The 16,957-nt window shown below is 41.4% G+C and overlaps 1 protein-coding gene across 6 annotated transcripts in view; it reads right to left on the minus strand.

The window, feature by feature from the left end:
* The window catches only part of rbpjl (recombination signal binding protein for immunoglobulin kappa J region-like), a 28,309-nt gene that overhangs the window by 2,419 nt on the left and 8,933 nt on the right, over positions 1-16,957 (minus strand). For 4 of the 6 annotated variants that reach the window (XM_085160415.1, XM_085160419.1, XM_085160418.1 and 1 more), the window contains 9 exons: positions 12,770-12,904; positions 11,354-11,424; positions 11,138-11,253; positions 8,914-9,091; positions 4,632-4,769; positions 3,555-3,667; positions 1,423-1,563; positions 1,125-1,280; positions 862-965 (listed from right to left, as the gene is read on the minus strand). In XM_085160415.1, the coding sequence (XP_085016541.1) occupies positions 862-965; positions 1,125-1,280; positions 1,423-1,563; positions 3,555-3,667; positions 4,632-4,769; positions 8,914-9,091; positions 11,138-11,253; positions 11,354-11,424; positions 12,770-12,904 (1,152 nt within the window). The remainder of the gene's footprint in view (positions 1-861; positions 966-1,124; positions 1,281-1,422; positions 1,564-3,554; positions 3,668-4,631; positions 4,770-8,913; positions 9,092-11,137; positions 11,254-11,353; positions 11,425-12,769; positions 12,905-16,957) is intronic. The other 2 variants (XM_085160416.1, XM_085160420.1) reach the window with 1 other exon arrangement.

Consider the following 16,957-nt stretch of genomic DNA (forward strand, 5'->3'; position numbering starts at 1 on the left):
TGATACGAGGTCTGAGCAGACAGCAGACACTGTGAATGCCCTTTTAGAAAATATTTTATTTGAACCTATATTGCGCCTCTGGTTGGCCTGGCAGGGAGGGATCATGTTCCTAATTGGCTGCAGCTTCTTGCACAAACAGCACATTGTGGACGGCTGTTCTTCACACACGCTGCTGCAGAGCTGCGGGACGTTTGCAGAGCCTCGCGGTGAGCCTGACTTACGATGCCTCAGCACTTCAGGTGTGGGATCTGAGGTGGATCCTGACGTCAGAGGCCTGTTTTACTTCGGTTTGCGTCATGTGAGATTCTGTGAGAGCACGGCTGGATGTCAAGTTTCTGTGATGCCCGTCTGTAAATTACAGACGCCCACATGAGAGTTAGAGGGAGGATTGTTCCCTGTGAGCCAAGCGGAGTTCCTCCTACTGATGTTTGGTTATAACATAAACCTCTTTATACATCGCTCTGGTCCGGGCTTGGCTCGGACTGTCAGGGCGGATGAATACGGGTAAAGAGGAGACTTTTTTTATATTGATGTCATAACTTTCAAAAATGCTTCCAGTTAAAGATGCTGAAAAAAATGCCCATCATATTTTCCCAGAGTCCCGAATTTTATCCTTGAAAAAAATATGGTGCATTTTTCTATTTTCAACAAAAACAAATGTTTTAGAAAATCCTCAACAAACTGCAAAAAGCCCCTCTGGTGGTGAGAGGCTCCGCCCCCTGCAGAGGCCATATAAATTTAACAGGTTAAGTTTTTAGGTAAAAGGCGCCTGTGACACTATTTTCCAGCTTTATATTTCGATCCTGCTGAAGCAGCTTTCCATGATTCAAAGCTGAAAACGACTCGTGATCGCTCGCTCACTTGTACATGGTCTCTGCTTCGCCGTTGCCAAACCAGACTTTGAGATGAGGAGTGAAGTTTTCTCCGTGAATTTCCAGCATGGCGACGTGCCCTCCACCGTTCACCTGCAAGAAGAAAAAGAAACTCTGGATCTCCTTGTTTTGACTGAGTGGTTTGCTCCATTTCTAGCTAACAGCACATTTAGGTTTTTATAAAAATATATTTTTTAAAAGTAGAAAACACACGAGAACCACACAATGTGAAGGTTCGTCTTGGCACTTCACCTCTAACCCAGTGACAACAGGAAATGGGCTGACTGGTGTCGTGATACAAGCTAGACCCTGATTGAAGGTGAACTCGACGACTTCCACCCCGATGATGGTCCAACAGGACCCGTCATTCAGCACCACTTTGCTGGGATCTCTGCCGCTGAACGGGGCCTGAAGGGAAGAAAACGATGGAGGAGATGGTTAAAAGGAAGAAACACGTCAACGGGACAAACGTGACGGTGTCAGCTGGAAGAAATAAACAAAAGCAGGTGGAGGATGAATCGAAAACAAAGGCTGGGAAAGAGAAGAGAACCTGGTACTGTATGATGGCGTCGTTGGTTAGACACAGAAAGGCGTGAGGGTTGTCTCTGAACTGAAAGGCGCACTTGTGGAGCTGAGAAACGGGCTCGTCCACGTCTAAGATGGCGTGCTGCTTGTTGACCTTTCGGATCACCTGAAGATGAAGAACTTTAGCTTAGAATCCATTTATGAATAATTCAAATGTTTTCCCCAATAATAACAACTTAACTGCTGCTATCAGGCGTGATTTGGTTTTGTTTATCTGTTCTAGCAGCTCTTTGAGGCTAATGTGAAACGCAGTTCCCATTTGTTTTAGTTGGAGCCAGTTCGCCTGTTTATGTGTGTAAATAAAAATGCATTGAAATAATTTAATTATAAGTCACTGAATTTGCAAATAGGTTAAAAACTTTGGTTTATTACAAACGCTAAATACACTGAAACTCGGTGTACTGATAGAAGAAAAAACAGAGGAAAGGAGAGTTTTTAAATATAGAAAAAATTAAGAAGTTTAAATGATGCTTTTGTTCGGATTTTGCAGGTGGAGAGTTTGAATTTGCTGTCAGGACCCTGCAGCTGTGGGAGGATCACAGCTCGAGGCGGCGCTTCTGATTGTGCTTAAGGACAGATTCTAGAAATAAAAGGGCTGAATCATCACTTTACAAAGATTTCAACATATTCACACATCCTACTGTGGTCTTATATAACTGTATATTATTCCCAGGTATTATTGCTGAGGGTAATAAAAACATAAATTTGTCTAATACATCTACAATAACAGGTTTTTTAGATCTGTTGAAGAAGAAATACCAAATATATCATCTCACAGATGTACAGTCAGAGATCAGGAGCGTAAAATAAACAGTGAGCAGCTGTTTGAAATAACACAACAAGCAGAAACTGAGCGATTCAGGTTTTAAAAGATGTACAAACATCATCCAGGTGTATCTGTGGAGGTTGGACACTGAATTAACTTTGCTGTTTTCTGGCGCTGAGTCCAAACCTCAGTATTAAGACACTTAAACGTGCCCTAAACTGCACCACACACACAATCTGAAACACTTTGTTCTCGTGCTGCTGAACGTTTTGTCTTCACCTCTCCGGTCGCTGAACGCCGACCACGACCACCACAGTCCAACGCCAGCTTTCTGTCTTTAAACAAACGGCTGCAATAGGCCTCGACTACAAAAACATATAGCGGTGTAGTGTGCGGGTATACCCTCACCAATTACCAGCAGGCCAGCAGCTCAGGGTGTTATGACAGCAGTTTAGGACGTACAGAGAAAGGGTGTGCTCAGCGAAATGTGACGGACTGCAGTGCAGACGTTTGTCTAAGAACGGCTCAAACTGGGAGGATATCTGTGGGATTAGCAGCTTATGTAACACCTGCACAGACACACATCTGGAAGTCATTCAGTATTGAGCAGCAATTATACCTTAACTGATTTTATGGTCAAATAATTAGCTAAACTGCAGAGCGCACCCATTTCCCCACTAATTTCCAGCTATAGATGGTTATGAAGAGCTTCTTTTGTTGATAAGATATTGAAAAGTCAACACTGATTAATCCAACTTACTTCCAGCTATCTGGTGTCTCGCTAACACTTCAGCAGTGTGTCTGCTTTGGGATTTAAAGATTCTTAGTAAACTAGCAGGATTTTCCCAAATCTCGTGGTTATTGTTTTAATATCCTGAGATGAGCTCAGAGAATTTCAGTCAAGACTGTGGCGAGACGAGTGGCTGTGGGAGGGGCTATTCCTAGAAATTCCTAGAAATTTCCTGATCTTTTACAGACGCAGACCTGAGATCCAGTGACACAACTTTCTTTTCACAGAAAAAAATAAATAAAAATCATTTGATTCTTGATTTTGTAGAAATGTGGCTTGGTTAGGTATTTCTATCATGTTTATTACACGATTTTCATTATGAGGTTTGTTTCTATCATCTCACTGTGTCGTCCTCTGCAGCTGTTTAACGGCTCTGACTACAGCAGAGGTCTTTAAAGCTTTGGCTGAGTGCAGGTAAAATTCGCTAGAATACCAGTGAGAGCGCATATGGTGGACAATACAAGGTATGCACTATTCACATACGCTCTGTGTGTGTGTGTGTGTGCGTGTGTGTGTGTGTGTGTGTGTGTGTGTGTGTTACCATGGGTGGCAGAGCTGCTCCAGACTCGGTGCACACTAGCTGGACCACACAGCCGTAACAGATGAAGCCTTCGCTCAGCACAAAGCCTCCTTGCTCAGCACACTGGTCATCCACTACACACACACACAGACACACAACTATGCATGAATATTCATATCCCTTCCACTGCAGCACACACACACTGACGGTTAATTTCTGCACATTTTCAGCTTTTTTACATGTTTTCCTTACATGACTTTTCTGCTAACAGGACAAACAGACCGTCGGTGTGCGTGATCGAAGAGAGGACCGAGTGCTGATGGATGAATGACTGAGGTTTGGGTTTTGATGGTGGGAGGTCCGTGCACACAGGGCACCGTGTTAAATAAATAACCTCACAGATCTTTAAATGGACTCTTCTAGACTTTACTGAGGAAAACCGCTCGCACAGTGACTGTATTTATGCAGGATGGCTGCAGGGCGAGAAGACACGTCTGCTGACTGGAGGATACACGTTTGACAGCATCACAGACAAATCAGAGCCTGTTTCATAGGTGCCGTTTGATTTCTCACACTCAGGACACCACACGAGCTGTGTTCCTACTTGTCTGTTTGGTTTAGGTGAGGATGCTGGAAGAATAAAGCATCCAAAAGACACCACGAGGACCACGGGTGTAGGTTCTGTTTGGGGACACCAGCAGACACACTTCCTGCCTATTGAATTTGTATACAACAATTTCTACCTTACGTGCATCGATTTATAGAAGAGAAATGGGCAATATAACCCAGTTCTGTGTTGCTCAACATAATTATTCTCCACATTGTTCATTCAATGCACTCATTTTACTGAGTGTGACTAAAAACAAGAAGCTCAGGCAGTATAACTGTGCTAACATCCTTCATATTGGCAGTTTTATGGGATGTCTGTGTTCTACATGTTTTTCAGTTAAAGTCAAACTGTTAAATCATAAACTGAAAACATTATGACCTTCCCTGTATCCAAAGCATGCGTTTGTGTGTGAATATAAAGCTTTGAATCTACTGTACTGTTTGCACACAAGCGGTGACACACGCTGACACACACACACACACAGTTACCCAGGGTGATGGTGAAGGCCGTCCAGTGTCTGGCGCTCGCTATGAAAGCTCCTCTGTCCACTGAGAGGTAACGAGTGCTGACGGTCTGAGAGCGTAAACGGTTAAACAAAGCCACCCTGGAGCAGGATGAGATACACACTGCACACACACACACACACACACAAACACACACTGTTAGTGGGATTTAAAGGATGTTTGTGTGGGACAGTCTGAAATTTAACCATTTTGAAAATAAGAAATAAACACGAACAAGCTCTGGTGGCTTGGTGACAGTCATGTGAAGGAAACTGATTTTAATCAAACATTTTATTATATTTTTTTTTAAATATCCTGGTGAGTAAATATATTTAGCATAAATAAATCTCTGAGCATCGTGTTTCCTGTGAGCCTTTTATTAAATGAGAGCTGGTAAAATGATAGAAAATTGTCTCAGTGTGTGGGATGAAGGACAAGTGATGAGCATTTAGTGCAGGTCCACATAAAGTGAGCATAAAGTGAGGCACAAACATGCACACATGTGTGTTTCCATCACACATGTGCTCAGGCTTCACAGCAGCTCAGCGCTGTGGCATCACAGTGCTGAGCTGCGTCTCCCATCTCCCTGCGTCTCTGCATGTTCTGGTTTTCAGGTTAACTCCTGTGTATCAGCACAGCTGAACTAAGTCACACGAAACCAGAGACCACTGAGACCATCTGTGGTAAACGTAGTCATTCTGTTTGTCCTTCCCTGATCTCATCTCAGGATAATAAAACAACAGCGATAATAATTTACTGAGAATCTGTGTTTAAACTCAACTCAAGTCAATCCGTGCGCACCACACAGCGTCATCCCAGGATGAATGCAGGGAATCCTGAATCTATGTGAGGACCTTCCATGACTCCTACCCTAACATTAACCATCAAACTTAAAGGCTTCTTCATAGTTTCCATCTTAATATCCGCAACAATTCACATGATGCAAACGTCATCAAACACAGAGACAGTTAAATCAACACATTTTCCCCGCTTTTGTGTCTGAATGAAATCATGATTTTCCTTTGATTCATTTTCAGTTTATTTTGGCTCTTTGCTTTTTGTTGTTTTTGCTCATTTGTGTTTTTCTTTTTTTTTACTGTATTTGTCACCAGTGTTGGGAAGGTTACTTTTAAAATGTAATCCATTACAGATTACAGATTACATGCCCCAAAATGTATTCTGTAACGTATTCCGTTACGTTACTCAATGAGAGTAACGTATTCTGAATACTTTGGATTACTTAATATATTATCATGCTGTTTACAACTACATGAATGTACTATTGCTGTGATTTATCACTGTTATTGAAGGTCCGCGGCTCCGAACCGTAGTAAAGGGACCTCTGGCTAATACGGCGGGTTCTGTGTCGGGCTCGTAGCTGAAAACTAGCTTTACTTTGTTGTCTGGGTCAACTTTGCTAGCGAGAGACAGAGAGAGGCGTTGAAAGGCTGCTCCAACAGAACTTATTGTTTCAGAGGAAAACACGAACACGGTGTACAGTCGAGTCTTAATAGCTTACTTACAACTGGGCTCGTCAGGCTCTCTTCTTGGCTGCAGTGGTTATTATTATATTTACATGCTTCCAGCTCCCGTTTCTGCTCGATGACAGCTCGTACTTTTCCTTTTTCTCCCTCCCTCGCTCACAGACACATAACGTGTATGGCAGTCCATTCTCCCTGCAGCACGGACTACACTGCCCATGATGCTACATTCTTTAGAGCTATACCTGTAGCATTCTGCCTATTAGCTTAGCACAACAACAACAAAAAGGCCTTGTTGCTACCCGATCCGTACCGGAAACCCGATCGGTACCCCGCATGCACAAATCTTACGTCACTTCCTTTCTTTGCCAACATTGCAACATTCAATATATTTGAATGATACGGTTAGCCCCCAGTTAGCTCCTAGCATTTCTCAACAGCTCTGCCTCCTTTTCGACTGCCCGGGACATTTAAACAATGGATAATCCGTATACAAACAAATTCACGCTTTTCTCCTCAACAGAGAGCGTCCCCCGATTGAACAACAGCGCCGTAAAATAAGAAGAATGGCGCCTAATTACAGACTTAATAATATTGACTTAGCAATGTGTCACGTGAAGATTCATCAGCCAGATTAAGTGTTTACTGACAATTAACAGTGATAGCGGACATCATCATCACTATACTAATCAATCCTCTCAAAACAGACAAGCATAAACACACTCGACTATCACTAAATCAAATTTAACACACGTTTGTAATGACGCTAATTGACTATGTGCATGTTAGCATATGCTACTTCCGGTGCGGAAACTCCTGTGGGGAGCTTTGTTTCCGGTGTCCTATTCGCGCCCTGTTTACGGTCCAAAACAAGTTAAGCAAATAAATAAATAAAGCGGCGATTTACATTTCTATAGATGTCTCGGGCATTTACCCAATATATCTGTAAATGATGTTCATCGACTTGTCGATATTTTTCCCCCACGCCTCAGGGGAAAAGAGAAAATGGATTCAAATGTTATATTTCTCAGCTGTCCCTCGTTTATCGCGGGTGTTATGTTCTAAAAATAACCAGTGATAGGTGAAATCAAGTAGCCAATTTTATTTTTTGACGGTGCAAAACGTTTCGTGTACATCGTGGACATACAGTACTGCACTTCAGAGTCACACTGCTAGCGATAGATGCAGCGATTCTGTACTGTACAGGAGAGACGGAGGAGATCGTCTGCAGCGATCAGGACGCAGGACGTAAAAAAGCATGCAAACTTGCACTAAAAAATCTGCGAAACAGCGAGGTGAAAGGTGAACCGCGTTATAGCGAGGGACCACTGTAATTTTGAAGGTAAGTCACAACATACCCTTCGTAAATACTAATGTATAGAAACCGTTACCAGCAATCATTAATTTTTTGTGTGGCTTTTTTTCACGGTTTGTTAACATGCTGTGTAGGTGTGTACTTGACTAGCTGATATCGACATAAGGGGAAAACATCTGGTTTGACTATTGTTCACCTGTAGTTTGAATGCTGAACATTTGCCTGTTATTTAAACAGGCAAATGTTCAGCATTCAAACTACAGGTGAACAATAGTCAAGGGCGACATAAGACCAGTCACTATACAGAGATGTGCTTCTGAATGTGGACGATGTGTCTTCTGCTGCAGTGATGTAGTTCTGCTTGTGTTTAGTGATGTAAACAACTGATCGATCTAAACTCTTTAAACGTCAAAATTGATCATTAGATTTTTATGACACAACAGTGGTGAGTGTTCCCACCTTCTCCTCTTTGTAACTTAACGCGATGTTCCGTTTTCGAGTTTTGGACATCAATTTTGGAGTATATCTTCGCAGTAGCGATTGACCGCAAAGTAAAGCTACCGGAAATGTACAACCCCACATCCGGTCTCAAACCAGGAAGTTAGCATTTTCTCGTGCACAGGGTCAATTCAGTTTACAATAGGGTTCATTCGCTCGGTCAGCAGGTGGCAGTATCCTCGTACACTGGGGAGTAAACTGCCATTAAACGAACAGAAGAAGAAGAAAACATCTGCACATGCGCAGTACAGATCAGGGAGTCCCGATCCGTAACTGTCTTTTTATTTTTCGTTTTTGTCTACATTGTATTGAAATGCTTCATTATTGCAAACATTTTAAGATTTACTCATTATTCTTAACATTTTAACAGATACTCTGACCCATAACCATCGTAAAACGCTACGACCGGAAGTAGACACCTTTCGCGCATGCGGGGTACCAATCGGGTTTCCGGTACGGATCGGGTAGTGACAGGCCTCTCTCACCCAGGAAACAGGCAGAGTGAGAGCGTTACCCTGTAACCATGGCAACCGTAACTCTGCCGCCTGGAGCAACAGAACATAGCTGTCAAACAAAACCCAAACAGTCCTGACCCGCGACAATATGAAACAGGGAAGTACCGCCGTGTAATCCATGTATTTCAACAAAGTAACTGTATTCTAAATACCACCTTTTTAAACGGTAACTGTAACGGAATACAGTTACTCATATTTTGTATTTTAAATACGTAACGGCGGTACATGTATTCCGTTACTCCCCAACACTGTTTGTCACCAAGGAGACCAAAATAGTAAAAATCATACTAATGTCTAATTGCTAAAGAAATGACAACAGACCTCAAAAGCAAAACAAACACAAATATCCATCTCAGGTGATGTGAGACCTTTTCAAATGTTCATTTCTGCCACTTATCCTCAGTTTAAAAATAAATGGAAATCCCTGATTTGTTGGATTAAAAGTGGAATAAACCCACGATCAGCGTTCTTCATGGACTGTCTCTTCTGGGAGGGTTTGGAGATGACTTTGATCATCCGGCTCTGGAACGACCCCACTTCCTGTCTGTTGCCCAAGAAGAGGCGCAGCAGCAAGCAGAAATGCTTCCTCTTGTCCTGATCAGAGATGAACAGCGACTTGGCGCAAGCGAACATCTGCTGACGAGACACACAGACAGCATGAGTGTGAGACTTCTTACACTTCACATAATCAGACGCAGAAGAGGAAAACTCTTCAGGAATCTTGTTTTTCATAAATAACTTTAATTGAAATAAACTTTTTCTGGTTATTTTGTTTCTGCTTTTCTCAGCATTTGACGCTCGGCTGAAGGGTCGTACAGTAATAAAGACAAAGCACGTCTGTTTCTCCATCAGTCAGTAAATAAGCGAAGGGCCGGTGCACGGGTGACTGTTTGTTGAGTCAACAATGGCTTGAAATAAAAAGTTTAATGCTCGTGGCCGAGTAAACACACGCAGAGCTCAAACACAACAGTTCATACATCATCATTCACTTATCTGCTCACTTTCAGACAACCGGCCTGAATGAAACTTATTCTAAGGACTCTTTTTACTCTTGTCACAGTGTAATATACATGTCATGTATCATATGTCGTAAAAAAAAAATTGTAGACTTTGCCTTTAATATGAGGTAGTTACAAAAAACCCCACAAAGCAAAACAAAAGTGTACGACGTGTACAGCTCGCTGTGAAAACACTGGTCGGTTGTTTAACGAGTGTAACAAACGATGTTTATGACAGCGACGTTAATAACTGTGTGAAAAACCTCAGAACTCTCAACAAAGCCGAGGTTTCATCACTGCTGCTTCTCTTCAGCCAAACCAACGTGGTGACAAAGAAACTTCAGATGTGTTGTTATGGTTGTGAAAAGACCCATTTTAAATCAGTTCGTGACTATTTTCGCTGTTCAGAGTCGTTTTGGTGCCTAAAACTAACCAAACAGCTGCTGAAAGCACAAAAAAGATGAAATAAAAAGAAAGAATTTCTGAAACACATTAGACAACAACAACAGCTCCCTGTGTTGTGTGTTTGACCCTGACCTCCACTCTGTATCTTGTGGCAGATGAAAACTTAAAGTGTTGTGTTTCTGATTTCTGCTTGTGCTGGTCACTAATCATGTCTGGCAGTTTTTTATGCACTTAACCTGTTTGGTGAGGCACTCTGGATATTTGGGGCTAAACGTCACATATTCCTGTGTGTGGATTATAGAAATGAGAACCAGAAGTGCAGAATGCAGGAAGCAGATTTCATTTAAAAAGTAAATGGCCTGTATTTGTATAGCGCTTTACATATCCAGTCATCCACACATTCACACACTGGTGATGGCAGCTACAGTGTAGCCACAGCCACCCTGGGGCGCACTGACAGAGGCGAGGCTGCCGGACACTGGCGCCACCGGGCCCTCTGACCACCACCAGTAGGTAATGGGTGAAGTGTCTTGCCCAAGGACACAACGACCGAGACTGTCGGAGCCAGGGCTTGAACCGCCAACTCTTGAGCTACAATCAACCCGTTAAATGTGAGTTTTTAGTGCTGATATTCAGCTCGATCCAAACATAAAGAAACTCAGAATGTCGTTTGGCTTTCTGAGCGTTACAGATGATCACAGTGTTGCTCTGTGATCCTTTCACTCCAACACTCTTATTCCACTGAGGGGCAACCAAAGACACTCAGTGTACTTCTATTAAAAAAGGATTTTACATTAACTTGATGTGTGGAGTTGTCAGGTATATTCTGATGTTTTTACACTCATTATCACGTTTTAGAGCCGTCACGTTACCAAACTTTACTTCCCAAAATCAAAATTTTAGTTAGATTTCACAGTGATGATCATTTGAGACATGCACGACTGGAATGGTAACGGCAACAATTTTGGTCTAATTACTCTGTAACTTTGCATAATTAATTAAACTTTTGCGTGTGGGTATCACTGACTTTGTATTAATATTTCAGTTTAATCATCAGCATCATTATAGCATCTCTGGTCAGTTATGTCTGGTGGCTTGCTGGTGCCACCTCAGCCCCCATCAGTGAACACCTGGAGATGAATTGAGAGGATAACTAACGGGACAAAGGGGGAGCGTAAATCTCAGAAAATTAGTGTCTGTGTCACAAAAGGAATTTTCTGACCGGGAACGACTGTCGACATAAACAGAGGTTTGCTCACGGCCACCAGAGAGCTCTCACCCTGGAGTTTGGCTGTTCATCGAACACCAGTTTGAACGCGTCTGCCTGTGACTGGCTGGAGCTGTCCAGGCACATGTAACCACACACTCGATACACAGAGTCGCCATAACCGGCCGCTGGATGGAAAAGACAATGAGAAGGAAAAACAGCAGTGAGTGGAAGAATGTAAGACATTATAAAATTCATGTAAAGTTGACTATAATCATCTTTATTTACCTTTTAAATGGTCCTGCATGACTTTCCATCCATGGCCAGTGATGTAAACACAAGGAGGAGGGCAGAAGAACCTGGAGGTGATGCAGAAACAGTCACTGAAACTGCAGATTTTATCCAACTAAATCAGTTCACCTGCTTATGATTTCACTAATCTCTACATTAAGATTTTCTTCTTCTGTTCATTCATCTGTTAAAATCAGGTGAGTCTCGTGTGTATTACAGGTATTACAAAACGTTACTCTGCCTTAAACATCACGGGCAACAAACTCAGTCTCACTAATGGGAAATACTGTGAAATGTAAATCACATGATTGGTCAGACGAATAAAGCTTTCTTTGATTTATTCAAATGCATGTTGTGCTCGACATAAAGCAAGTTTAATTAGAAGAAACTTGTTTGTTCACAACTCTAACTGTTGTGTATAATAATGGTTAAAGAAGGTGAACGTGCAGCCAGTTCACATCAGCCTTTTTCAGCTGCATGAATACGACAGCTCAGGGCAGTTACAGGACACACAGGAGAACAAATTACATCATGAATAAGAATCTTCAAAAGCATATTGCAGGACAGAATATGACATCAGAAAATCAAATAACAAAGTTTTGATCATGCAAATTATCCATAACACACAGCCTGGCTCTCATGAAACTGGCTGCACATAAAAAACTGCAAATAAACTTTGTAGTTTCTCAAAAAGTATATTCACCTTCCTCTACTTCAAGTCTTTAATCTCATCTTTAATTTTAGTTTTGTGTGCCAGTTGCTGTAGCCAGAGGTGAAATTACTGGTTTGTTATTAAGTTTCCACCAAATGTCAAATATGTTGCAGATTTCTTATTAATTTCCTGCTTTCTGTGACTTCATGTGTAAGTAAACAGGATTTCTTTGGGGTTTGGATCCAAAAGAAATCATCTGTTGTTCTCGAGGAAATCATTTTATCACTGTTTTATGACACTTTGTGGATCTGTGTAGATATTAAAGTAACTGCCAAATAAACTTGGAAATCTGAGCCTGTCCCTCAGATCAGTCAGACGAATCTGTTTGTTTCTGTGTTGGGTTTAATAAAATGTGTTAATGCTGCAAGTTTATTTGTGTAATGTCTTGATGCATGCTCAATCACCATTGATCAATGAGCTTTGATCAGTGGTAGCTGATCAATGGTCATGACAATTTGCAGATTAATGATCATAAACTGACCTCACAGCCCATTGTTTCTTCAGTGGGCTGGTTTCAGTCATTGTGCAAATAAACTGTTTATAAAGTTGGGGAAACCTGCAGTCAGCTGAGACTGAAGAAGTCACCTGGATGAGTGACGAAACGTTTCTCCCACTGAAAACGTTACGTCCAGATGAACAGAATCAACTGTTTTTGGATTATTTGTGTAATCTATTTTATTTCTATAAAATCATCACCACACCTTTTCTCATTGCCGTAGGACTTCTGAGCGACCTTGGCGTGCAGGATGGTGACACTCTGGTCTGCGTGGGCTTCTCGTCCTAGATCTGCTGATGCTCCCAGTAACTGACAGCCTTGAAACCCGGAGTTCAGTCTCCTGATTGGACGACAAGGATGTTTGTCACAAAGAAACGCAAAAAACAACACATAGTGTGTTTGTGGGGAAAAGCTAAGATTCTGATGGTGCTCAACAGAAAAACTGTGTATAAAAGTGTTGATGGAAATGTTTGTGGCAAAGTTTATGACATAAAATAACTCAGCAGTTGTTAGTTTATCTACAAGTGTGAACATCGCTGTAGCACTTTAGGAAAAATCAGGGGTCACAAATATTCATAATACAGGAATGACCAGTGCTCCAAAACATCATCGTCTGACTTTAAATCAGGTCCGTTTCTAAACTCTGTGTGATGTCTGCAGCATCTCAGCCCAGTTTGGTGTTTTTCACAGAAACTAAATGTGTGCAAAGAGACTCGGTTTCAGGCAGACAGCTCACTGCCATCATAAACGAACACATGGACGTGGTTAAAGTGGTGAAAACCTGCTCGTTTCCTTAAAAAAACAATGCTGAGTGACACATGAATGAAGCAGACTAGAGTTTTACCACCATGTTATCAAGAAACGAATCTCACTGTAGTTTGAATTACACTTTTTTTCATGTTCCCACAAAGTAGCTCAGACTAAGCACACAATTATCATCAGCAGACACTCCATCCATCTTTAGAAGAGACTCAACAGCAGCAGATATAAATACAGGCAAGCCAAAGATGGGATAACAGTGTTGTTAGAGACTCATTAAAACATGGAGCAGTTCTTTTTATAGCTGGAAAACATTCTCAGCACAGAAAGAAAAGACAGGAGACGCAGTAATGTCACATTTTCACAAATGTAAGTTTCAGATACAGACTCGGGACCAAATGAAAGCAAAATAATCCTGTCTGATCAGAACTAGTTAACTTACAGGTTACTTGCGTTACATGCAGTTTATTATTCAATACATGCTACTTTATATGCATTTTACAGTTTAGATCTATGGTTGCTTTTCTTTGTTGATCACTTGACTTCTGTATTCAGGCTTATTTCCTTTCTTCTTCTGGTTTTTCTTGTTTCATTTTGTTCCACAGAGCATCTTTGCTCATGTCTGGATCCATATTTTTCATTTTTTTAGTAGATTTACACGTTCACAGTTCAAAACAGTCAAAAGGATAAAACGTTTAGAGCAGGGTGGACTCCTTGTACATACCCTGACCTCACTATTCAAAACTTGGGCCATGTTTAATATGAACATACAGCAAAGGAGATATATGGATGTGTATGCATGTTTGTTTTTTCTTGCAAATAAAGAGAAACATTATTCAAATTTAGGCAGAACTTAAAAGCTATTGTTTAATCACATTATTTGTTTCATGTATTGTTCATTTTCTCCTCTGATTGACATTTAATTTAAAGAAAAAACCCTCAAAGTCTTATTTCCGGTCATTAAATTTTAGATATTTCATGTTTTGACAGCAGGTGAGTGAACAGCAGGTAAGTGAACAGCAGGTAAGTGAACAGCAGGTAAGTGAACAGCAGGTGAGCTACTGCCAGAACAAAACTAGACTAAGTGGACAAAAGATTCCTGAAGCACAAATACAGACTTGGGTTTTCTGAATGGACATTTAGTATTTGATATTATGTTTCCACTTGCTGGATCTTTTTTAATTACAAGACAACAAAGCAGTGCTTTAATCAAATAAAGGCTTTACACTTAGATTTTAATGCTTTTATTAGTCCCACAATTTCCCCTTGTGGGACTAATAAAGGTATCTTATCTTATCGTATCGTATCGTATCTTATCTTATCTTATCTTATCTTATCTTATCTTATCTTATCTTATCTTATCTTATCGTATCGTATCGTATCGTATCGTATCTTATCTTATCTTATCTTTTTCTATTCATTTGATCCTGAGTTTGAGCAGGTTATTTACAACCTTTTTACTCTGTAAAGTGTTCATTACTTCTGTTAACGCGGCCTCCTCCTGTGTGATTCGATTTTAAATGCTGAGCTGAACAGCAGGCAAAAGGCTGAAAGAACAAGCTGACTGACCCCGTGTTGCTCTGCTAACAATAGCGCCTGTCACATTAGCTGTGTTTTCTCCCCGCTGTAGCGATGTAATGAGGGGCCAGACACAGAGTTACGACCCCGGGGCCTGGAGTCTGGAATGCTACTCCTAATGAAGACTGTCGACACGAGAGAAGGAGAGGAGGGGAGGAGAGGAGGAGAGGAGGAAGGCAAGGGAATAAGGAAGGACTCAAAAGACAGCTGAATTATGTAAGTGGTTAAAAATCAACCTGCTGCGGTTTCCTGTGGCAGCCACCAAGTTCTCACACAAATTTAAGGTAACGGCACATACTTTCCATTCACAACTATTATCTGGATGTTAAGATATTAAAAAAGTGGAGAAACTGAGAGTGACTAAAGTCCCAAACATAGACGGCACAGTGGATGTTTGAGCTTCACATGCAGACTTTTGACTCTTCAGTACAGAAACACGACTTCACTTTTCAAGCTTTAAGTAGAAAGAAATTCATGTTTGAACAACTCATAAGAAATATTTTCCAATCCTATTATGGCCGACAACAAACTTTAACTCAGTTCTATTACAATAACTCTAACATCACGAAAAATGAAAAAATCATGTATCACTTCTCTTTCTTATGGTTTATATTATTTTTAAACCCTTAAACTGTTACTGAGCACAGAAAGCATTTAGCAAATATATTATTTGTGCACTTAGAAAAGTCACCAAGGATACAAGTCCTTCTATAATCTCAACCCTGATGATGACACATGTATTCAGACCAGCTGGTCTCCATAAGGGCGAGTGCCTGCTTGGCCATCAGATCCTACTAACGCCTCTCTCCACGGGTCAGGGTTCAGACTTGAATGGCTGTGTGTGTCTTCACCAGTTTGTAGTTTAAATTAGACGGTCACATTTTCACAGGTCAAAGGGCGTCAGGAGCGCAGGGCTCCTGGTATTTCACACCAGGAACACAGAATGAACTGAAGAAGGACGGGGGGAGGGGCGGACAGAAAGACACTTGCATCTACATCTTCTGGTCCAGATGTTGTTCTAGCACACACGTATTTGAAAGTTTAAAATCACTACAATTACTGGGTTTGTTAGTATGATGAACTCAACAGGTGTCTGGGCCCTAAAATCCACAAGTGGAAGAAAAGTTTTTTAAATTAGAAGTTTTAGAACCTTCAGAGAATTTATACCCAAGCTGGTGAGGAGCAGGAGGTTGATTAAGAAAAAAGTGTATTTCTCGACTGGTTGTGAGTGGCTGCTGGAGTTTCGAGCTTGCAGCTATTGTTTGGTGAAACTGGTCACATAGAAAGGACTGCACCTAAACCCTCTATGTGATTGCTGGGTTCGAGCAGATTGCCCAGGTCAGTTGTAGTTTGCAGGGAAGTGTCGACTTGTCTGCAAAAACTCAATATTTACACTGTGGGCTGCAGTAAAACCTAAAAAAGTGGGATGCAAACTGAAAACAGAAAACTTTTACCTTTAAAATACAAGCTGAACCTTACCGACATGTTTACTTTGAAGGCAAACAGTGTTTGCAGACAAGTTGGAGTCTTCCATGCAAACCACGGGGAGGTTTTTGGTACATCATGTGAAACCTCTTTGTGACCAGTTTTATTCTAGAAACTTCCAGCAACCTCCTACAACCACATACCAACTGGTTGCAGAATGCATGGTTTCCTAGCAACTGGTGATTACCAGGTTGGTCTCTGATCGATCTCTAGGTCTGCATGGGGCTTGCCAGAAACCTTCAGTAACCACCTGCAACTGTTTGGGATAATACTCATTTTTCCCTTATGACCAGTTGTTGGTTGCTGTAGTTTGGTCACCAGTGTGTGATTTGTGGGCTGACTGGTCCAGGATACGATTATGGGATAAGATGTTGCTTCAACCAAAACAGAAGTGTAGCTCCAAGCCATAGACAGTATATAAAAGATGGCTGAAGCGTGACAGTGACGTGGAAATACCCTATAAAGCAGCTTTCTTTCTGATGACCAGCAGGGGGCGACCATTCTGTTTGCAAAATAAAGTCCAGCTGTTTAGGGGTTTATGTAGAAATGCTCCCTGCAACTCCCAAATAAA

Source organism: Neolamprologus multifasciatus, chromosome 5 (assembly GCF_963576455.1).
Source record: "Neolamprologus multifasciatus chromosome 5, fNeoMul1.2, whole genome shotgun sequence".
NCBI lineage: Eukaryota > Metazoa > Chordata > Actinopteri > Cichliformes > Cichlidae > Neolamprologus > Neolamprologus multifasciatus.